At 53.9% G+C, this 23747-nt stretch overlaps 1 protein-coding gene across 4 annotated transcripts in view; it reads right to left on the bottom strand.

Annotated features, from left to right (window-relative positions):
• EDAR (ectodysplasin A receptor) overlaps positions 1–23747 on the bottom strand; it is a 97170-nt gene that overhangs the window by 23103 nt on the left and 50320 nt on the right. For all 4 annotated transcript variants that reach the window (XM_055329487.1, XM_055329488.1, XM_055329486.1 and 1 more), the window contains exons 2-5: positions 14341–14409; positions 13488–13610; positions 12582–12763; positions 5255–5340 (exon numbers count right to left, since the gene is read on the bottom strand). In XM_055329487.1, the coding sequence (XP_055185462.1) occupies positions 5255–5340; positions 12582–12763; positions 13488–13610; positions 14341–14391 (442 nt within the window). In that variant the 5' untranslated portion in view covers positions 14392–14409. The remainder of the gene's footprint in view (positions 1–5254; positions 5341–12581; positions 12764–13487; positions 13611–14340; positions 14410–23747) is intronic.

Genomic DNA, 23747 nt, shown 5'->3' with positions numbered 1-23747 from the left:
GTCGGTGACAGTTGGAAGGTTCTCCTGCACCTGTGATCGCAGGGAGGGGCCCTGCTGGTGTCCAGAGCCTAAAGATGTTTCTTTGCCTTTTCTGGAGGACAAAGAGAAACTTTCTCACTCCTCCCAGCCCCAAACTCATGACAACTCCTTGCTTTTCCCTTTAGCCTTCTCCTCAGGCCTCAGAACTGGCGGCCTTCTGGAAGGTGCTGGCAGGAGGGTGCACCCAGTGAGGCCTGCATGTGGTCACCCCAGGGCCAGAGGCTCTGCCGTGTGCGGCTCCCCTCCAGCGAGGGGAGGGAGGCTTCAACAGCATCAAGTGAGAAAAGTGACATGGGGCATAGCTTTGAGCAGAACCTGATTTCCTCTTTAAAAGCAAACAGGACGCTGAAAACAAAGCTAGTCTATCTGTTTGGGAAGGGGCTCAAGGGAGCTTAAGCTGTTCCTCAGGAAAAAAAAAAAATACCTGTGGGCTCTGCTTGTGGACTTGTCATCTTTGTCTCTTCTTGTCCCTTTCTGCCAGGGCTTGCCGGCCAGGGCGGGTGACAGGGGCTGGGGTTGGGGGCAGAAATGTGCCCAGGCCTGCAGTCCAGGGAGGAACAATAAGAACAGCCTGGCTGCACACAGACTTTGTGAGAGGCCTGTGCACTGGCTGGCAGGGCTGCTCACATGGCACCGTCAGCAAACACTGTGCAAAGGCCATTGCACATCAGCACGCACGTCTCCTCACACCCAACGGGCGGCTCCCGTCCTTGCTCAGGTGGCAAGCAGGGCTGTACCCCCACCCTGCTTTATAGACATTGCCCGAACTGAGCTCCAGCCCGTGTCGGCTGACTGGCCCTGGGCTGCAGACGTGGGCGAGGTGTGCTCTAGTGCATCATGATTTGGTGCCCACCAAAAACCACTCTGTTCTGAGCACATGCCAGGGTGAGAGGGAGGGTGGGCAGGAAGACTGCATGATGGGAGATCCCTGAGGACAGCACGCCATGGCCACCAGGTCCCTGCATGGCAAGTTTCCTGTTTCAGGTTCCGCTCTGGTCCGATGAGGTTTAACTCAGCACAAACACAAGTATTTGGTGTCGGGGAGGTTTCCCTCTGTGCCAACATGTGCCACGCGTTTCGGGTTCATTTGGCCTCCTTGGAACAGATCATTAGATGAAAATGGCCTTCAGTGTTCTCGTTGGGTGGTCAACTACTGGTCACCTTGCCCTGTACGATGCGCCCACTGGAGCCTAGCTCTGAACAGACAGAGATTAGGGCCTCTAGGATAGGAGGAAGGGAAGGTAGATGAAGACTAGTCCCAGAAAATCAGCATAGATTTCCACATAAAGTCTACATTAAAATGAAAGTTAAGTGGGGCCTGGCTCCGCTTACCTCACCGGTGTGTTCGAGCAGCACTGATTGGGCACAGTAGGTGCGGGAGGTGGGGGGGCTGCGTGCTACTCACTGTGCGTCCACCTTCCTCAAGAGGTTTTGGGAACTGTAAGCATGTGGCTCCATGTGACGACAGGATTTAGGGGGCTTCTGGGGTGGTTAATCCACAGAATTTATAAATATGCCGTATGTACTAAAGACTACTGGGATTCTCAGTGTGGGGCAAGCAGGGTGGATTTATTTACTGATTCTCAGAGTTGTTAGCGACGGTGCCCCTGGCTGCTGCATCGGCCCAGAACCCCCCAGGGGTGGATTCTGGAACAATGGGCAGAGCCACATGAAGCTGGCTGCTCTAAGTTAGGTTCCCCAAGAGCTTGCTGGAACCACAGTCTGGGATCCCTCCCCAGACCTGTTGTACCAGGATCTCTTTTTTTTAGAAGGACCCTGGTGACAGATGTATGCATTTAAGTTTGAGAAACCCTTTGTTAGAAACAGCTGGCTGCTGGCATTTGGGGGTACCAAAGCTTCTCATTTGAGTGGCATCGCTGTTGGGCGTCGCATGATGGCATCTGAATGAAACTCGCCACAGCTTTCTTGAGCAGGACTTTCTAAAAGGCAAGTCCATCCTGGATGGGCTGGATGCAGGGCTCAGGGTCACTGAGGAGGGATAATAAAAATGATGACGATGGCATGAGGCTCCAGGCCCAGAGCTGCCTCACTGGTCCCTCCAATGCTCTGAGGGAGGGCTCCTGGCAGCCTGGTTTCAGGTGAGCTGATGGAGGACAGGAGGTAGGGATGTGAGGTGCAGCCCATGGGCCCCAGGGAGACCTGGGGTAGGGCCCTGCACACCCACTTGGGCTGTGAACTGTCATCTGCTTCCTGAATGCTGTGGGTGGCACTGTGGCAGACACTTCACATGCAGTTGATACACCGTCCCACCCTCACTACATCTTGAGACAGCCCCATTTTAAGGATGGGGAAACTGAGGCACAAAGTTACATAACATTCCCAAGATGAGAAACTCATAATGAAACCGAAATTCAAAGCCACGCCATCTCTCCTCACTATGACACCAGGCCGCCTCTGTGTCACCACAACGTGGATTCTGGCATGGGACAGCCCTCACACATGAGTTCTCAGGACGGTGCAGGAAATAAAGAAAACTGGACAGTGCTGGTTCTCCAAGTGGTTCTTTCTCTTTGACTTCACTGAAAAATGACTGAAGGGCTTCTTCTCTTTCTCCCATCTGTGCTGATTTGCCAGGACGAACGGTGATGGGAGTGGAAGTGGCTGCAGTCACTGCAGCATCTGGAAGGAAGCTCTACACTTTCCTGATGGGTCTGTCACCAGAGGGAAGAAGGGGAAGCGCTACTTTCAAGGCTCTTGACCTGGCGGGGTGGGGGGGTGGGGGGATGTCCTGAGCATCTGAGGGCCTTTCTGTTGCACTCCAGTGCTGAGAGCAGAGTCCTCATTCATACCTGCTTTGTGTCTTCAGTGGTCAGAGTATTTGGGGCACAGGTGTGTCAGCCCTATTGGCACCCTGACAGGATAGCATCTTCTCAGCAGTGCAGGAGAGGAAACAGGCATGGACAGAGGTTCTGAGGCTTGCAGTGTATTTTAGAGCCCCTGAGCACCAGGCTCTGCAGTAATTTGCACTAACTTCTGATTTCATCAGGGATGATGACTGGCCCAAAGACAAGATGATTGTAACCAGCAGCCCCATCACCCAACACTTCATGAAGCCATGTAGAGAAGCTGCTTTTCCTCTAAGATGGAAGAGTAGTTGCTGCACAGAGTGGAGGGGTTACCCCTGGGGGTGCAGGAGAGCCGAGGAGCTCCCACCAGGGCACCCGGGGCTCCCTGCTCGCAGCTGTCTTTCTGGGAGCTGCCCATCGCCCTTGGTCTGCTCCAGACCTCAACGTGCACCATGTGCTCCCCAGGATCTGTCCCAAGTCCTCTGACCGTGGGTTTGCACAATCTGCTACTCTGTGGCTCAGAGTGACTTCATGCCCCAAGGGCCCAGGGAGAGCACTTCTAAATCAGAGGACACATCTCAGGTTGGAGGCCAAGGAGCTCTGCACCACGGAGTGCCAGCTCCAGAAGGGCAGCTCCTGGTGGGCTGGGGCGGCCAGGCCAGGAGGCCTCCCCACCATCCAGTTCTTTCCTGGGGTGAGGCCGTCAGGGGCAGCCCCGAGAGTTTGAGTCCCAGGGTCTTCATGGAGGCTGTGGTCATCACCAGCTTTTCTGGTTCTATGTGCTGCTCCAGAGCAGAAGCCTGAGCTCAGATTTCTGGACTGAGGATAGGTGCAGGGGGAGGAGCAAGCCCAGAGCTGGAGAGAATAAGCCTCATGTCCATACTCAAGGCCCTGACCCAGGCAGGCCTCCGTCCACCATACCACCCGACAAAGCCCAGCTGGTCGTGTGTCCTCATATCCCATACCGGCACACAGAGGTCGGAGTGGCTTGTGCCCTGACCCCGTTTCAGGGTCCTTGAGGGCCTCTTTTAGGGCTGGCTGCTACAAAGTGCTACAAGGCTTCCTGGGAGCTGGTTTCCAGTGAAGCAGCTCAGGCTGGAGGGTGTGGTAGGATGTACTCATTCTCGAAGCATCTAGGACTCAAGGGCTCTGCCTTTTCTCTCCATGTGACAGATCCCCCTGCTGGATGGCAAGAGGTGCCCTGGATGGGGACACTCCTCATGTGTGAGCTGGTCTGCCAGGATCCACAGGCAAGGAGCCTTTCACGCAGGTGGGGTGTGCCTGACATGTTGTCAGTGAGGACTCCATCCCAGAGCTGTCCGGTACTGAGTGGGCTGGGATTCCCCAGCTGGAGGCCGCAGCTGGCTTTTCTGCAGGGCCTGCCGGAAGGCCAGTTTCAGACTCTGAAACCTTAGGCCTCCTCTAATGTGTAAATTAACGAGCATGCAGCCGAGTACAAAGCTCAGCTTTAAAACACAAATTCATGACTGCCGGCACATCTACTGAGGCAATCTAGGAGAGAGAGGGTGCCCCCCACCCTGGGCGGCCCTGCCACACACCAACCTGGGTGCCTCCTCCCCCTCCTCCAAGGGCTGTTCCTGCCCTCCTTCCCCACCTCCCACTGCTCATAAGGCAATCCTATTCTCCTGGGCAGGATTACTGTGAGCAAGTGGGGCAGGGGCCTAACGGAGAGACCTCACACAGCCCCTCTTCTGCCTCAGTGGGAGTGGGGCTGGGGGAGGGCAAACAAGGGCTCCTGCAGCCCAGGGGCCAACTGTCCATCCACCACCTCCATGGTGTCTCTCCAGACCTTGGATCCAAGTGGCCCTATACTGCATTCTCTGGAGCAGAGGCCAGTCCCTGACCCCCCTTCCTCACAGGTATGTGCAGTGAGAATCAAACAGAAAGAAAACAAGAAAGAGCCCAGGGTGGGACTCTGAATCCGTGAGCCTCACCGCTCACGTGGCTTCGTGAAATCTGGTTCCTTCACTGGGACCACTCCTCACCTTTCCCTTGGCCTTTCCTGGTTTGAAAACACATGTATGAGAACTTGCATTCGTGTAAGTGCTTTGTAGGAGTTGGGAAAATAGCTTGGCAACTGTGATCTCGTTGCTTTTTTTCTAATAATGCACAAAAGGGAAGTGAGGGGGGAGTTCAGATTTTAGTGCTCCCATGTCACAGATGAGAAAATTTGCACCAGGCAGCAGGTGCCTGACCTGTCTCTGACTCACAGCTCAGCTATAGCCAATGTCCCTTCGTGGACCTGCTGCAGGCTGGCCAGGCCCCGGGAGCATTTGTGCTTTCGCCTCCCCTGTAGTTCATCTGCCTAGGTGCTGGGACTGGCTTCCTTCTACAGCACCATGTAATGAGAGGTACCAGTGTAATGACAGAAGGACAAGAGCACTCACATTCCTTGGTGTTGGGGGGTGCCAGGAGGCAGGAGTAGCAGACCATGCCGTAGATGTTCCTGGGTCTGTTTTCCAACATGTAGTAGCTACAGGGAGGGAGAGACAAGATAAAGCAGACAGGTGAGACAGGTGTCAGCACAAGCAAGTACTGACCACTTGCATGCCCATGATCTAGGCATGCTCCAGGCATAACCAAAGTCAGGAATGAGACAGGTGCCATGGGAATCAGGAGCCCTCAGAGCCAGCAGCCCATTCTGACGACAGTTTCCTTGGGGGTTTTCAGCCTGTCTTAAAATGGAACATTCTTTTTCCAATACTGAGCTACTTTGTGCCTTTCCATCCACTCTCCTGTTTGGTTCCTTCACTGATGGATTTGCTCAGTGTGTGTGAGCAATCATCATTTCACCCACATCAGTCCCTGGCATATCTGTGTACCTACCACATATAGAACCTGATTAGCTCTCTGGGTGTCCCAGCCGGTGAGCCAGAAACCCTGGAGGAGGAGTGCCCCCACCCCCAACCCAGTGAGTGCCTGCCTCAGAGCCTCTAGCCTGGTGACATCACTGGCAGATGTGTCCATGAGCCCCTAGGACACAGGAACCTCCTAGACCTCCTGCACACCTGGTGAGACAGAACAGAGCTGGCCACAGCGGACAGGACAGCAGCACCTGGAGAGGTCAATGCAGAAGGCCTTAGGGGTGGCCTGACATACAACCAGGTCATGACTGAAATTCCTTTGCTCCCCCCTCAGTAAGCACCTGACCTGGACACGGCCGGAGGGCAAGTACTTGTGCTGGGGTTGCACATTCTGCAGGAAAGGGACAAATCACTCACAGTAAGACTGAAGACCTTCACTGATGCACGTCTTTCGAGCTTCCCAGCGTCAATGTGCCAGCTCTGGTGGCCATGCTAACTCTCAGAACTCCCCACCCCCACCTCCACAGAGCTCCACCCCCTGGGGCAGAGCTGTGGGTAGGACCTGCCACCCCCTGGAGCAGAGCTCTGGGCAGGACCTGCTACCCCATCCACCCAGCAGTCCTTGCCCCCAGCTCTCACGGCTCAGGCTCCTTTCCACCTGCAGGCTCTGGCACTTCTCTTGGTGCGTGCCTGCTTTCCATAAACACACATTTGGTGGTGATCATGGAGCTATTTATCACAGCGTGAGAGGTCGATTAAGTAAGGTGAGCTGGTGCCAAAGTTTTCCTTCATTACAATTCAAAAGATGAAAAATCCCTCTCCACTACTGGATTTTTACATGGTTGGTTTTTAATCTCCTTTTTATTAGCCGTGCACACTCAGGCCCCCACTGACAGGCAGCATGGCAGGAGTGCTTGCTGGGTGGGGGGTGTCTTTGGACTCCAGCTGCCGTAAGCTGGACCATTACCAATAACATTATGATCATAATTGCTTGCCCCTTCCTCAGGGCCTTTTATCCTAAGATCCCTGTGTATCTCCTAAACATTAATTAACCATCTCAAAACACCCCTCAGAGAAGCCACAACAGCCAGTTTTCCAGTTAAGCCTTCTGGAAAAAGCTTCTCTCAAATACATACGCTGCCACCCTTGTAGAACCATCTGTGCCTGGGACACAGGAAGCGACAGCAGGGTCTACGGTGCATCTGTTCCCAGGAGGTGGCTTGTGTTCACGTGTGGCCTTGTGAGGGTGACAGGCTCCAGGTCAACCCCCAGATTTCTACTCTGCAGACCCAGTGCTGGCGCTTGGGGCTCAGAGTTCCTCCTCACTGCCTCCTCAAGCACATTCTTCTGCTGGGCCCAGACTGTCTCCAGCCCGGACTGTCTTGGGAGCCCCTCAGGGGGAGCCTCGTTCACATCTGTATTCCTAGGACCTGCGCTGAGTCCCGAGGGTGAATGGTTTTAGGCCAGCATTGGTTGGAAAAGGCAGTGAATGCAACTAAGTGCTTTCCCACAGAAATTCAGAGTTTGCACATGGAAAACAGCCCTGAGGGAGTTCTGTGCATCTAAAAAGCAGAACCATAGTTAAGCCTGCTGTGGTTAGCACCTGGGTGCCAAGCTGTCTCAGGTGGGGAGGTGGGGGAGAGTGGGCCTTGGAGCCACACGGTGCACACCTGGGCGCAGTCCATTGCCCTCCTCAGCCCGTGGCCCCTTCTGTCCCCCTCGCCCCCTGCACCGAGGGCGTCTGTCTGGGCCCACTGGGCCTTCTGTCCTGAGCACGTATCTGCACCAAGCCGTGTTGTGTACTAAATAACTTAGTCAAGACACTCAAAGGCTACACATCTAGAACCCTAACACAGCTCCGGGTGGCAGTCGTGGGATTGCACTGCCTGAGACCTCACCCAGTCCCCGTGCACTGCTGCTCCGAACGTTTCCAAGTGTGAGTTTCCCCTTCAGGATCAACCTCAGCAACTCTTGCCGTAGCTTCCACCCAGAGCGCTCATCCAGCCCTGCAGGAGTTCAGAATAACTGTCCGGCTGCCTCTGTCTGACAGGGTCCTGTCAGCTTGAAGCTGGGTGTTCATGCAGGGCTCTGTGGCCCTGCCTGAGAGTAGCAGGTCCCACTATGGATGCCTAATTTCCTACGCTTTGGTCTAGGTTTTGACTTTTCTTGGTTCTTTTTTTGGTTTCTTCCTCAAAAGTTGACAAAGGTAAGTAGACCAAGATAAAACTCAGTTTAAGTGGGGTCTCTAGAGGCCTCTGGGTGGCTCAGTCAGTTAAGGGTCTGCCTTCGGCTCAGGTCATGATCCCAGATCATGGGATCAAGCCCCACATAGGGCTTCTGCTCAGTGGGGAGTCTGCTCCTCTCCCTCTGCTCCTCTGCCCCCACTCATGCTCTCCCTTTCTGTCAAATAAATAAATAGAATATTTAAAAAAAATAATAAATAGGGCCTCTAGAACCTTCCATGAAGGGATTTGACTTCCTCTATGTCAAGAGATTTCCCCTAAAGCTTGTAATGGATGCCGTTGAGCCATTAGATGCTCTGTCTTCCCACACAATGCGGCATGTACAACTGTGGCCTTCTCCTGGTCCTCTTAACGTGCTTTATTTGGGAGAGTGGCCAGCAGAAGGTGAGATGGGCCTCAGCCAGCTGTTGGTAAGATGATGCCCTGGCGTGGGGGGAGGCGGGCCATGGAACCCAACCTTAGCTGTCTTCCTCTTTTGTTTTTGTTCCCAGTCCTCCCACACAACCTTTCTCAACAGGAAAGCCGTGTATGCTCATTGTGCTGCCAGCATCTTGGGCACATACCGATGCGCAACAGAGGGCAAAGAATAAGAAGAGCATGCCTGCCAAACCACAAGGGGGCCTGGGCCAATGCAACCTGTGGCATTCGGAAGACAAATCTAAGTGCTCGCTTCAGCAGCACATATACTAAAATTGAAAGACAAATCTGAGATGGCCTGCACAGTGGCCTGGCAGCCACATGGACTCAGAAAGGGAAACAGCCTTTCAGTGAACCAATGGCACCAGCTTACCCAAACTCCCTGTCATCCTCCTCTGTGACACAGATGAGAGCTTTATTTGTTCCCTAGACCTCAGGTGGGTGACAGGACATGAATGGCCCTGGGGTCCTCCTCTGACAAGCACCAAGCTCCACAGAGCCCTGAAGAGGAGGGTTGTGTGTGTGTGTGTGGGGGGGACCAGAGATAAAGTAGGTACCTCCCATTGCAGTGGCCTGGGGTTGGGGGTCACTTATCTGAGGGGTCATATCACACCACAGGGCCCAACTGGAAACCAACTATATCTTCACATCCATGGAGCAACATGAGGACGCACTGAGATGCAAGTCAAGATGTGTTTCCTGCACAGTGGCCTTCATCCCCTCAGCAAGGGTCCTGGGTGCTGGTGACAAGGTGTAGAAGAAGCAGGCAGCTATTCTCACGGAGTAGGGAGGGAGTTAGGCCTTCAGAGCTGGGTAGACCCTTTTAAGACTACAGATGCCACCATCCCCAATAATTCTACAGACCGTTATCCTTGCCTTTTGAAGCCTTTTAGAGGCAGGGTACATACAACCATTCCACTGGCAATCCCTTTTTGGGAAATGTCTGAGGGCCAAGGAAATTGCCTTCACTGCCCCAGGACAGCCCTGGCACTTGTCTCCAGGACACGGTTATTTATGATACTGGTCCCAGGGCTTGGGCTTTCTGGCTAAAAACTCTGTGGATCTAGGTAAAAATGCAACAGGCTGCTCAAAGTGCATAATCACTGCCCCTTTTAGATCATCTTGAATAATATTACGGCTGAATCTCACAGACCATGGTGGGATGCCTGCATGGTCTGAGCCACGGCTGCATGGCTGGGACAGAGCCAGCAATGCTGTGGGCGAGGCCTCACTGTGCACCTACACTTCTCCTCCTCTATTAAGCTGCTTCACCAGAGGAGCCTCTGTGGACCAGCAGCTCCCACATCATTAATGCAGAGATGACTTCCAGATCTGATCTAAGCTTCATACCTGTTTATCCATCTATGTGTCAGATACCTTGGTCTGGGTGTTATAATCACCTCAGAAGTACACTTACCTCCTCCATCTTCTCTCCACTTTCTCTCCAAATCCCTACCCCTCCTGTATTCCACCTCCTAGCAAATGGTGTCAATGTCTACACAAGGCAGACAGATTCCTCTTCAAAATCTCCTTCCCCACACCCCCCATGCCCTTGGTCTGCAAACTTCAGTCAATGCTCTCCATCTTCCAATGAATTCTCAAAGTTATCCTCTCCCTCCAACCTCCAAGGCTTTCACCTTGCCCCGGTTTTCACGATGCCCCTGGGCTCCCATGTTTTCCCTGCACGGTACATTTTCCTAACCTCTAAGGTACAACCCAACTGTATTCTATACCATCTTGGAAGTCTGCACGGTGGCCCGCTTCAGCGTCAACCTAAAGATCTGTGTCTTCAGCTTCATTTTCCAGAGCTATTCTCCCTCTGGCTCCTGCCCCCCTCGCTGGTTTCTTCACACCCCCACAGGGGCGCCTTCTGTGCAGGCAGAAGGATCCTCAGTTCCATATCTCATCAGTTGCTTGCCTCTTTGAGCTTTGTCCTGAACATCTTGGGGAGCTCTGTCCTAATTCTTAGCCTGACTAACTCCCACCGTCCCAACATCACCCTGGGAAGTCTTCTGAGACCCCTCCTGACCCACCTCCTTAACCATGAAGGGAGGGGTCCTTCCTGGACTTCTAAAACACCCTGTGCACCCACAACACTATGCTGTGGTCACTGATTTTCTCGTCCCACTCCCTCACAGCAAAGAAGAACCATGTCTTTCTTCCCTCAATGAATGACTGTACCATTGGGTGGGAATTATTGATTCTGCTTCTTCTAACATGTTTCTTTTGGTGGAGCCCCCACAACACAATAACCTCAACAACTAAGTTAAAGACTCTCAGTTACAGAACTTTTACTTTTTATTATATCCTTTAAGAAAACAGTCTAATACCTTTCCTAACTATAGCTACCTGCTTTTTGCATATTGAAAAATAAGGTCCTGCAATAAAGTTTCCCTGCTTTCTTCATTCATTTGACCAATACATTTGATTTACATGTCAGGGACACTGACATGGGGTTGTCAAGCAGATATTTGGAAATGTAGGTCTGTAGTTCTGGAGGTGGGTCTGAACTGAAGACAGAAAATTGGAGACCCTGGGGTGGGGGATGGTCACCAGCAGCAAGATGGCAGTGGAAGTCATGGGAATCAGTGCTTCTCTGTAACAAACTAACCTAAGGTTAATTTCTGCAAGTTTGTAAGATCTCCTCATTTTAAAGAGTTATTCACTTCCAGTCTATTCTTAGATTGAAGGAGAAGCCTCCATAGCTCTAGGGTTAGAGTACTGGTCTTGTATTCTTAGGCTGGTGGGTCTTTCTGCCTCTTTGTACTTCTTTCTTCTTACAGAATAATGCCTCATGTTCTTGTTTGGATATACCCTTCTTACTTCCTTTCTTGTCTTAACTCAGTACAGTGATCCAGAAAGATAATGTGCACAAACAGGTTGCAAAGTATAGAGTATATTCAAAATGTAACTACAACTGGGGATCCCTGGGTGGCTCAGCAGTTTAGCACCTGCCTTTGGCCCAGGGCATGATCCTAGGGTCCTGGGATCGATTCCCGCATCAGACTCCCTGCCCGGAGCCTGCTTCTCTCTCTGTCTGTCTCTGCCTCTTTCTCTCTCTCTGTGTGTGTCTCTCATGACTAAATAAATAAAATCATTTTTTAAAAAATGTCACTATTACTAAGACCACCACTGCCTCTATTATCACCATTGCCGTCGTCACCACCACTGCTTCCATCATCATTACTTCCCTCATTGCCATCATCACCTTCTTCATGACCACTACCACCTCTATTATCAGCACATCCATCATCACCATCACCATTATCATCACCACCGCTGCCTCTATCACCAGCACCGTTTTCAGCACCTCCATCCTCACCATCACCATTGTCATCACCACCACTGTATCCATCATTGTTGTCTCTGTCATCACCACCATTATCATCATCACGACCACTTGCATTATCACCACCGCCACCCCATTACCACCATTGTCTCCACCATCACCACCTCCATCATTACTACCACCATCACCACCTCTACCACTTACATCACCTCTACCTCAACGTAGCCTCCGTCCTGCTTTTTTTCTCTGTAGCCCTTGCAAGCACTGCGCTGTGTGGCCACTAGAGGGAGGCAGCAGCAACAGCTGTGGCTTGGTAGGTCCAGGGTGTCTGGGCTGCACTTCCACTCCCAGGCAGGACTCACTAGTGTGTCCTACCTGTCAGAGGGAAGATTTGATCTTTCTTTCAGGCTAACTCATTTTCACTGCATTTTTGGGAACACTTTTGATATATAACATAACTGGTGGAATTATAGGCACCACATGATTCACATGTTCCAATTAATAGCTTTTACCCTCAGATTTTTCCAGAATACCAAGACCACTAGATTTATACAGTGTATTACACAGTATATTAGTTTTCTTTTCTTCAAAGCATTCCACATGTGTTATCTTATTCTAAGTATTCAACAGATTTGTTTGATTTGGGTTGTCAGAAGATATTATTATGATTATTACGACTAACATCCACTTAAGAGAGTTGGAAGCTGAGCCTGTGTGGGCTGCCCATCCTCTAGGTGGCAGGCCCCGCCATCCTAGACGCCATCCTTCCTGAATCCAGACACGTGTCCCCCTCCCTGCAGAGCTGCCCCTAGTAGAAGGAAGGAGCAAACCAAATGCAGCAGTGATGGCTACACTGCAGCTTGAGGTGCTCACGTTCCCTGAGGCCTCCCACTGAGACTGTCGATGGGGTGGGGGGGCTTTCTGCAGAAATGGGGCGAGGCCTGGCAGTGGCCATGCTTACCCAGGGAGACACGGCCCGCACTCGGCATCATTCTCCATGTCCCCCGGTGTCAGCACGGTGGCCCGGAAGAAGCCCTCGCAGTCCTTGTGGCGCCTGCATATCTGGTAGCCTCCTTTGGAGAACTTCTCTGCCGGGCAGGGGACACAGCCGTAGTCCTCATCTTTGGTGCCATAGCCGCAGGACTGGCCAAGGAACAGGACAGAGGGATCCAGGTGAGGGCAGCAGCTGCACCTGCCCTGACTAGCCCTGTGGTCCTGGGGGCACTGGCACACCCGGTGTGCTGTGTGCATCATGCGCTGGACACACTGGCTGTGTCCAGAAGTTTCTCTTTGCTGGCCTTTGGCTCTTGACCTGTGCTAACTGCAACTCCCCTGTGTCTCCAACTCTGAGCTCCTGTCCCCAGTGCTCTTAGGATTCAGACGCTGCTCCTCTCCTGAGAGTCCCTGGATACATTCAGCCAGCTCAGGGGACGACCTGCCAGTGACACAGCCCATGGCTTCTGTCCCTCTCGGATCTCTACGAGAACCCTGAATGCTGGTGCTGTGGGTGTTGTTCAGAGCGCGTAACAGCAGCACAGGAGCCGTTCCCGCAGGACAGGGAGGCACCGTGCTCGGGAGTCACGATGCCATCACTGCAGGACCTCAGTCGTGCCCCGACTCAGAGGACCTGAAACCCGTCTGATCAAAGTAGAGCAGGAAAAGAATCGCCCTCTGGATAAATGGGAACGTCTCCTGAGAAAGCTGTTCCTGTGCTCACCGCTGCCTAAATCCTTTAGCCACGGAGTCTGGGGACCCCAGACCAAGATTTAGCTTGGGGACTGCACAGAGAGCACCACACATGACGGTGACACCACCCAGGTGATGGAGAAGAGCTCCCCACACCTAGGGCGGCTGGTAGGGGCCTTACCAGGTAGGGCTCCTCCCCCGGGCCACACTGGGGACACTCGTGGCACAGCCCAGTGGTCTGGTTGTAGTACTCATTCTCACCGCAGTTGGAGTACTCTGCCCTGGCTGAGCACAGCAGCGACACCTGCCACGAGAAAGGACGTCCTTTTGGTCTCCATCCCTCCCTGGAGACACGTGTGCTTACTCACGCGAGGACCCTGAGCAGGTGCTGTGCGGGGAGGAGCCTCAAGGGCGGGGCCTGCTGGTTACTTGGTGCTCGTGTGGTGCCAGGTCTCAGTAACTGCAGCTGGTAAACCGGGCAGGCCACCTCACTTCCTGCCAGCTGGCCTCACTGCTGGTCCCCCTCCCCGCTCCATCAAAACGCCATCCCATCGTCTGTTCACCCACGCAATCTCACTTCCACCCTCTCCAGAGTCGCGGAGGAGGTGGCCCTCTTCCTGCAGCCTCTAGACCAGAGGATTGCAGTCACATGCCGCCTCTTCTCCATAGGAAGCCTGATGATGAGGGCCTGGATCGTCCTCAGCTGCAGGACCCACAGGCATGGTGCTCACCAACGGGCGCTGGGTTGTGCATATTGCAACACAAAGAACTAGTTAAGAACCTTTCCATCTGTAGAACCCTAGAAATGGGGCTGCCAAGAAGTCTAATCTGAGTTGGGTGCTGCTTGGTGCTTCTTGCCCTCAGAAGAGCCCAGTGAAGGGGCTGCTAGCAGCATCAATCCCAAGGGACAGCTGTGCAGACGGACATGGGAGAGGCCCAGGAGCTGGCCTACAGTAGCATGGAAGGCAGAGGAGCTCTCACTGGAACCTCCTCCCGGGCCACTGCAGGTACTCACAGGGTTAGGGTGCACTTACCACTAGGATGGGGAGCCAGGGCATCCGCTTGCGGTCTCCTGTGTGAGCCATCTGCTCCTGCGGCTCTGCCTGAAAGACACACATCATAGCACCCCAGTGCCAGCAGGGTCTGAGCTGCCCCAGGACTGACTGGCCATGGCCCAGCCCCCACCCTCAGTCCGGAGCCTCCACTATGTCCCTAGGGGGCACAAGGGGCCCCCCTAAAAGTGAGGGCGGGAAGTGAATACACTCTAAAAGAAAAGATGGATTTTAAACTGAGGACCAGGCCTCGTGGGCTGACTCCACCTGTGGCCTTGCCAATGTCACACCCATCCAGGGAGAAAGGACCAGAGTGCATGGAGGGCTGACTATTGAAGGCAGGGCAAAGACCAAATGTTCACCCGCTCACAGAGGCTGAAGAAGCCTGGCTTTACACGGAGCGTAAAGTCCCAATCCTCTGGCTCTGGCGCACCCCCTGGAGGTAGTGCCAGGACTTAGAGTCTGCCCAGCTCCTTCCCACTCCACTGCCCACTGTCCCAGCCCCACTGTCAGCTTCTTCCTCTCTCTGTTGAGAACAGGTTGTTGTCAAGGTGGTTAAGAGTGTGCACCAGTCCAACCACTTCATTTTATAGCCAAGACAACTGGAGCCTGGAGGGTGTAGTGACTCGTCCAGGGCCACATAGGGTAGCCCCGGCACTCAGATGTTTCCCCAGCTGCTAAGTCAATGCACTGCTTTGAAGGAGGAGGTATTGATTTTTACTTTTCCATCGTCAGGATGGGAGGCCTGTGTTTCTAACCGAAGCAGGTTTACCTGGGAGCCTAGCTATACGGAGACAAGTGACATGACCATGAGAGCGCCTACATCCCTTCATGGGCGCTGCGGGGTCACTGCTGTCTCGCTTTGACACTGAGGTGGATTCCAGATAAAACAGTACACTCTCTTCTCATGGCTTGCTTGTGTGAGGAACTTTCCAGAATAAACCACTAGCTCAGACAGGAGTCAAACTGGGCCTTGGGAAGCCCCCCAAGAACATTTGCCCTCTGAACCCTCTTGATTTGGGTGAGCCTTCTCTGCCCACAGAAACCCGTAGTTCCTGATACCACACACAAAATATCACACTGTGTGGTATGGTTCAGAGCAGGGGACCTGGTAAGTGGGAAATTCATTCTTGTTTCTGGAGAAAAGCCTTGAACTTAGTCTCTTCAATGCAATATCTTTTTTTTTTTTAAAAAAGTATTTTATTGTATTTTTTGTTTACTTGAGAGAGGGGGATAGCACGCGGGGGAGCAGAGGAATGGGCAGAGGAGAAACAACAGGGAACAGCTCTGGGTTTGTATTTGTAGAGGTTTCTGTACACACAGAAGTAGGCTTGCAGCGACATCCACTAAATTTTCGACAGATATGTTTGGCAGGGGTGACACAGGGTCGGGGTGACTATGGACTGAGGGGGTGACGGGGAAGGCTCCTTTTCCACACGGTTGTCAGTGTCAGAACGATGCACAGGTGTACATGTGAACTTGAGAACAGGAAGAAAGATCTTTCTCTTCAGGAGGAAGTATCTGATTGCTCTGAGAACAGGCCAAAGGATGTCCCGAGGGGATTCCAGACACAGAGGCCCTGCTGGAGATGGTGGGGGTGGGGGTGGGGAAGGACGAGGATGAGGATGGGGCAGGGCCCCGGGGGCCTGGATCTTTCTAGGATCCTTCCTCTGCTTACCTTGGAGAGGTTCTCACCTGCGAGTAACATCAGGGGGCCTCTGGGGCAGAGTTAGTTTTCCAGAAACTCCTGAGGAGATACAAAAGCTGCTTTTTCTCACCTTCTAGCATGCTGGCTGCCTTGCAATTCAGGGCCACATTGACGTTGGAAACACACGAAAAGGGCTGAGGCAAGATTAAAGCACACAGCCACCCCAGTGGTGAACTTCTGGGTGTTTTCCTTCTAGCGAGGGAGCAAGCCGGGGCAGGCAGGACAGGAGCAGAGGGAGGCCCAGCCTGCAGCCCTGCCAGGCGGGGAGGGTAAGGCGCAAAGGAATCAGCTCCCTGTCCGCCGCACAGCCTGGCCCCTGCTTCAGGACGGTGGGTGGGTCGCGGAGAGGAGTCTGCAGCCCGGGCCAGAGGCTCTCTCCAGGAGAGTTACAGCCCTGGAGGCCTTCCAAGAACAATACTAAGGGTTTCTAATTTAATTGACTTCTAATTATAGCTGAGTCTGGGAGGGCTTCCCTGTAAACACTGCGGAGGGTTGGGCTGGGTGCACCCTGGTGTCAACCTGGAGCGTTTATTGAGAGGCTCATTAAAGATGTTCCCAGGCGAACCCAGGAAGGCAGAAAAGAAAAACAAATACATAAGGTGAAACAAAGTCTGTGGTGTCAGATGCATTTCCCTCACGACTACCAATGCTCAGAGAGGGTACCCAGGGCCGGGGAGGAAGGCCAGGGCAGCCTCTGCTTAGGGTCCCTGATGTCCCTGCAGATGCAGCTCTGCACTGGGGAGCCAGCCTGGCCTGGCAGCCCAACTGCTCCCAGAAGTGACCTCCTGGTTGTCTCTGAGGATCGCCTGTGGCCTGAGCAGGGCGGCGTCCTGGCCTGCCAGCTGTCAGAGGTGTGATCCCAAGGCACTGAGCCCCCAGGACTCCGCCAGTGATGGAGAAATGAAGCAGCCCTTGTCCCCGGACAGAACAGGCTTGGCTTCACCGTGCACCTGACCTGCTGGCGGGTGGTGTGGTCCGGGGGCTGCTGGGGCCCTGAATCCACCACAGCCCGCCCAGTCTTGGAAGTATTTTCCTCATCTCATGGCCACATCTTTGTGCCTGTGGCCACTTTCATGACAGCACAGAGACCCGACTGGGTGAGTGCTGTGCAGGAAAGCACGGCTCCCGGCTGCGGTCACCGCTTCTCCTGTCTCCACTGAGTCTGCCTCAGCACAGCGTCCTCTGAGAACACCACCACCACCGTGAAAACACCCGCGGACGGCTGTGGACCTCTGACCCCAGCCCAGCACTGCCCTGGCCGAACCCTCAGCACCCTGCGCCAGCTCAAGATCAGGGGTCGGGGAGAGCAGGCGGGAGAGACAAGCGCGGCTGGGATTACTGGCGCGATTCGTTCCCTTTCCATCTTGTGACCTCAGCCTGCAGTCCCAGACCTGCTGTGAACCAAACAGGAAAAAAAAAAGGGTAGTAATGTAGAGCAAGGGCTGAATCACATCTTGGCAAGTTCTGTCGCTCCTCACTGCCTTATCCATGGAATGGGCGTAAGAGGAATGCCTGCCTCGCGTCGGGGAGGAAGGGAGGCCTGACCATTCCTGAAAGTGAACTTGGCCTCTCCTGCTGCGACCACCACCTCGGCTCCAGCCTGGGCATTTCAGGCACATGGTTTCCCTTTAACATCCTCACGCTGTGGCAAGACTCCTGCTGACACCAAGCAGGCTGACTCCTGCAGACCAGGGCTGGGAGGACGCTCTGGGAATAGTATGGTTGAGCCCCGGTTCAAAGTACTTAGGGGAGAGTGTGGGGCCTGCACAAAACCAGAAGGTTCAGGGCTCTGGTGGAGGTGCAGCCTAAGGAAGCTGTGTTTGGTTAACCTGGAGGATTGGATGGCATTGAGAGGTCTCAACATCTCACATCCACGCAGGACTATGAAGCCTCTTCAATCGGGCTCAGTTCTGGGCCAGAGGTGAAAAGCTCATAGAATGAAGCCTACCTCCTGCCCTCCAGATGCCTGGAGAGTGAGGGGCCAGAGGTCACCCACAGTCTGGGGCCGGGGGCGGGGGGGGGGGTAGGAAAGGCTTGGGTTACCCTGTGGTGCACAGGGCAGGAACGGCCTGATTTGTAGTGTCTGGCTACTTCAGCGATATAAATACTCTCCCCGTGGCATTTCAGCTGCTGATTGAAGCTTCCACAGAGACAACTGACTACGAAGAAGCCACAGGGGCAGGTGGCTTGCACTTTTGGAGGCACCTGACCTATTCTTGGGGAGATCAGGGCAGGCAAAGTCTCCCTAGGTCCTGAAGGGCAGGTGAGAGTTTTCTTGGAAACAGGTGGGGAGGTCTCCCAGGAAGTAGGAGTACGGGCTCCAAATGGCTGCAGGCAAAGCCACTGCTGGGCCAGAGAGCTGGACACAAAGTCAGATGGGCCAGGAGGTTCCGCAGGCCTTGTGCGGAGGCGGGGCGACGCAGGGACCAACCTCCCACTGCGGTGACAGGAGGAGCCACTCTGGCAAGAAGCGTATGCAGAATGCCACCCGAAAGACACGTATCACTAAGTCACATGAATCATTTCTGCTTACTGAGTGCAATGGACTGATCTACTACATCCCATTATTTTTATTCCATTGGATCAATGGCAGGACTTGCTGCCCATAGCAAGGATCGGGTAGACAGCCGCGTGGACACAAGCAGTAAGCCAAAAACCACCCGCTTAGATGAAGACAAGGCAGGAGGGAGGAAGCCTGCAAGGAGCTGATGGTGGCCGACCTCAGGGGGAGCCAGCGGGTAGAGAGGGGAGCCTGGAGGATCCAGGACTAAGGAGACAGGTCACCAGAGGTGACGGAGCCCCGAGGCTGGCCCACATCTCCACTCAGCTCCTGGGTGCACAAGACATGTGTGAGGCTCCTATAGGCAGGTGGGAAGTGTGACAAATGTGAACACACTGAAAAGTCTGGAGGGCCTCCAAGAGGAGGCAGCATCTGGCAGCTGCACACATGGGTTGAGTTTGGGAGAAATATCTGAGCAAGGGAGCGTCTATGTGGCCATCATAGTGTCAAGGCAGCCTGGGTTCCAATGGGCTGTCCCTGGCTGTCCCATGGACAAAGCCCTGGTTCTGGGCCTTAGGGAGGGTCGGAGCATGAAACAGAGGAGCTGTGTCCTCGGGTGGCTTCCTTTTTCTCTGGGTAGAAAATCTCCAGGTTGGAGACTGCTGGATCACTCTGCTCCAGCAGCCTTTCTGGAACTCGGAGAAAGCCAGGGTTCCCGCAGATGAGGAAGCACAATCTTCTGTGCCTACAGGGAGGGGAATCAGGGGCCGGGAGACACCGCATCTGGCAAAACGATAACAAATGCTCCCAACTTTTCTTTAAGTAGGAAATGATTCCAAGGTAAAAAGTAAAGAAAGGACGCTGCATTCCAACACAGCCTCACGGGTACTGCAAGGAACTGAGAGGTGAAGAAAAGTCTAGATTGTTTGGAGATAAACTGTTCCATGACAGGACTTTGAGAGAAGACCAGAAATGAGGCCCATGATGCAGGATGATGTGGAGCCGGAGGCAGTGGGGACTTGCAGAGCTGAGCCTCCCTGGGGGGTGCTCACAGGGCCACGTGGCCCGAGTTCCCCGGCACCGGGTCCCCATCTATCTAGGCGGAGGGGACAGCGACTCTACACGCCGAACTGTGCCAACCTGCTGCCAAGGACCTTTCCAGCAGCGTACTCTGCTCACCTGCTCCCTGAGCCAGGCGCACCCAATCCTCAACCTCATTTGCTGGTGGTCTTGGGTCACAGTATTCACCATCCTCCCCACTAGCAGTTCCCAAGGGCCAAGTACCTCCCAGACACTACGCTGGGCTCCTTAGTCTATATTAAGCACCTGATCCTCCCTGTTGGGCTGGCTGAGAGACAGGGGCACCCCAAATGGCAGACATCTCAAATTGGGTCAAAATGGCTGATTTTCCCGCCAAAGCAGCCATGACCACCACATCATCTCCAGTAAATCAAAGCCTAGACAGGAAATCGAAACTTCCCATCCAGGACTTTCCAGCCAGGGGCCACCCACCCCCATCGTCTGTACTATCCCCACCCCCAGCCAATCACCTAGGGACACGGTGTTCCCTTGCCTAATTTGGCAAGGGACCCACCCGGATCCGGACCCAGAACCAATAAGGCTTAAAAACCCCCACACTCCCCAACCCGGGTGCGACTTCCCTGACTCGGGCCACCTCTCCGAGTCACGGAACCTTGCCCGGGAGTGCTCCCCATTAAAAGCAACCTCGAACCTATTGCCTGGCTCTGCTGTTATTTATTTATTTATTTGTTTGTTTGTTTGTTTATTTATTTTTTATTTCTCTGCTGTTCATTTTGGAAAGAACCTAACACTCACCACTGCTGAGCCAGTGGGGACTTCTACAACTCCGTTTGCTCCAGCAGAGGCCAAGGCACAGAGAGGCTGTGTAACTTGCCCCAGGTTGCACAGCAGTGGGGCAGAGCCAGGGTCTGAATCTTCACAGTCTGCCGCCACTGCTCACTACTGCTGCCCTGTATGTAGGTTAATACAGTCCAGGCTACTTGCGATGTAGACAAATATCTTTTTATTCTAAGGGAATGATAAGGTCTGCAGGACTGTGGGCTCCCGTGGGGGCCAGTCTCAGGAGGTTTTGCTTTCTTGCCCTGCGTGATACTCCCAGCTCCCCAAGTGGGCAACGTTCTCCTCTGAACGTAGAGTAATTTGGCTCCCTTTCCAACTGAGCAATTGCTATGAGGCATGCAGAAGACCCCAAGTGTGACAGGGCTTAGTGGGCACCTGGGTGGCTCAGCAGTTGAGTGTCTGCCTTTGGCTCAGGACGTGATCCTGGGGTCTTGGGATCGAGTCCCACATTGGGCTCCCCACAGGGAGCTTGCTTCTCCCTCTGCCTGTGTCTCTGCCTCTGTGTCTCTCATGAATAAATCAATAAAATCTTAAAAAACAATAGCATGGAGGGAAAAGATGACAATGTTCCTAGCAACCAGAGGTCACAGAAGTCACAGACAGCTGTGGGGCTGTATCTTAGACTGTGGGAGGGGTGTGACCTTAGCTCTGAGTTTCCGTGGGCGTGGCTGGGAGGTACTGCCACCTACATGAGTGGCCGAGAAAGAACAACAATGCCCTCCTCTTCATAGCATTTGACAGTTTCACACTCTCCCTCCTACACTGGCTCCTAGAAGGATCCTTCGACAGTTGGGCTCCCACATTCTGAGAGCAGTGGTTCTGGAAGTCTATGTAGCGTGTTCATGCTCGGGGCTTGGCAACTCCAGGTGGGGGCCCTGTCGGTGAACCCTGTCTGCTGCTCCTCTGGCAGCAGTGGCCGTCTTCCTAGGAGATGACATCCTGCCTCACTTTCTCAGAAGCTCCCTGTGGCATTCCCACCTGTTGATAAGACCGCATGGACGCAGAATTCTTTGTGCTCTTGTGGAAGGGTTATGGGCACCTGCCTTGATTGGGGATTGGACAACTGGCAGTGCACACGAGGTGTGAGGACCCACGGGCTTCAAAGCCCCCGACATCACAGGTGCGGGCCGCTGCCCGCGGTCCTCAGGCTGTGGCCTCTCTCCTCGGCCCCCAGCAAGGGGAGCTGCTTTCCCTTCACACACCCACTGCAGACTAGACCTTTTCTCCGCGTCTCAAGCTGGCCTGGATGTCACAGGCAAGGCCGAAATAAGGTAAAATCTGTCCAGCCTTGCTGCCGCCGCCTCCCCCCGGCCGGGGTGGGGCTATCTCTGGAGCCGCAGCAGCAGCACCTTTACCTGGGAGCTGGGTAGGAAAGTTCCAGCAGAGCCCTGGCCCACCTGCTGCTTCAGCAGATCCCTGGGGGAGTGGGGGGTGTCTGTGTGCACCCGGAAGCTTGAGAAGTGCTGGGCGAATGACCTCCTTCTGACTTCTTACTCAGGCCTTGTTTCATTCCTCCCTGCAGACCCAGGCAAGGGCTTCCCCTGGGTCTCTCCCTCCTTAAATTCTGACCGTCTCCCAAGGAACAAATGCTGTCTTTGGCCTCACCCTGCTCAGTACTGTGCACTAGACCCGGGGACTCCTGTGCTTTGTGAGTTCATCACGCATTTGTCGTTTATTCATCAGTGACTGCGAGTCACTCCCGTGTGATGGAGACCCTTGGACACAGTAACAGACAGACAAGGTCCCTGCCCCACTGCTGCATCTTTATTTGCCCAGGAGACAGAGAGAACACACCATTACCCAGGACTTCAGGTCAATTCTCACATTTAGAAGGGGCACTCCCTCGGGTCTAGCTTCATGCTGGCCTGTAATGGGGTTCAGGGTGGGCCACCCCAAACATGCCACTTTCGTGTACTATTTTGAATTTACATCAGTCAAGAAACACTGGTGCCAGGACCCTTGGACCGTCCTTTGTGCCCCTGAAACAGGAGATAAATGTCCGCTGGGAAAGGTGCCCTCACTGTACCAGGAGATGCAGAGGATCCTTATGCCCCAGGTGGGGGTTCAGGCTGAGGAGGCTGCATAAACACACCCTTTACTTGTTTACCACCCAAGCCCGAACTTCTTATCTTGTCAATTCTTCCCTAATTGGGGATCCCTGGGTGGCTTAGCATTTTAGCGCCTGCCTTTGGCCCAGGGCACGATCCTGGAGTCCCAGGATCGAGTCCCACGTCGGGCTCCCTGCATGGAACCTGCTTCTCCCTCCTCCTGTGTCTCTGCCCCTCTCTCTCTCTCTATGTCTATCATGAATAAATAAAAAAAAATTTTTTTTAAAAATTCTTCCCTAATTGTTTCTCTGTCTAAAAGGTTTGGTCACATATTTTTATGGGCTCCTACAGGTACAAAATTAAGTTTGTTCTTCCCCTGTTCATCTGTCTTCTGTCAATTTATTTATCAGACCAGCCAAAGAACAGAGAAAGGAAGTAACTGTTCTTCTCCCCTCCAGCAGTTTGTCCCTGGGGTGACCTTCACCCTTGGAGGGCTGGCTCTGCCCCTAGGTCGCTGGCAGGCACACCTCTTGGTCATGTCCCATGTTTGTTGGCTACTACCTTTGGAGTAAGTACAGAGAGTCACCATTGGGGCCAGAGGACAGTTGAGTCTCAGTGACTTCACTGCTGGATCCAGGTGGGCCACCCCTGGAATGTGACCACTCTGATATGTGAAGATGCTGCTTCTTCCCTCCGGGAAGGTGGTATAACCCCCGAGCTACACCTGAGGCGCCCCTAGCCTTGAATCCGCTGGCAGGGCTGAGACAGTGGGGCGAGGGGAAGCCTTTGTAGGAATGAGGGCTTCCCAGTTACCTATTTAAGCATGTGGGACATGGGTCTCTCTGGTTTTGGTCCCTCCACCTCTCCAGTGGGCTCACCTGCCAGAGAATTCTCAGAAGACAGTGCTAGCCGACTGTCCAGCTGCAGTGACTGGGGACAGAGGTCCCACCAGCTCCCTGGGAGCAGCGCTGTCCTCCTGGCCCACATCATGGGATGGGGGACCAGAAGCAGAGACGGCAAGGTCTGTGGCTGGCCCACCCTGGTCCTTAGCACAGGCGCTTCTTGGAGAGGCGGGGTGCTGGCAGCTGCCTGTGCTTTGGGGAGGCAGCTTCCTGCCCCCCCCCCACTACCCTCTCCTGCCTGGCCTCCCACACTCTCCCCTCCCGCAGGAGGATGCCCCAGGGAAGGCTGCTGGTGGCCTCCTCCCCACACATCCACAGGATTCCTTTGCTCCCCAGACTCCCCAGAAGGC

This window comes from Nyctereutes procyonoides, unplaced genomic scaffold, assembly GCF_905146905.1.
Source record: "Nyctereutes procyonoides isolate TBG_1078 unplaced genomic scaffold, NYPRO_anot_genome, whole genome shotgun sequence".
NCBI classification, from domain to species: Eukaryota; Metazoa; Chordata; class Mammalia; order Carnivora; family Canidae; genus Nyctereutes; species Nyctereutes procyonoides.
Note: the sequence above shows the minus strand (reverse complement) of the source record. Positions and strands in the feature narration are given on the sequence as shown.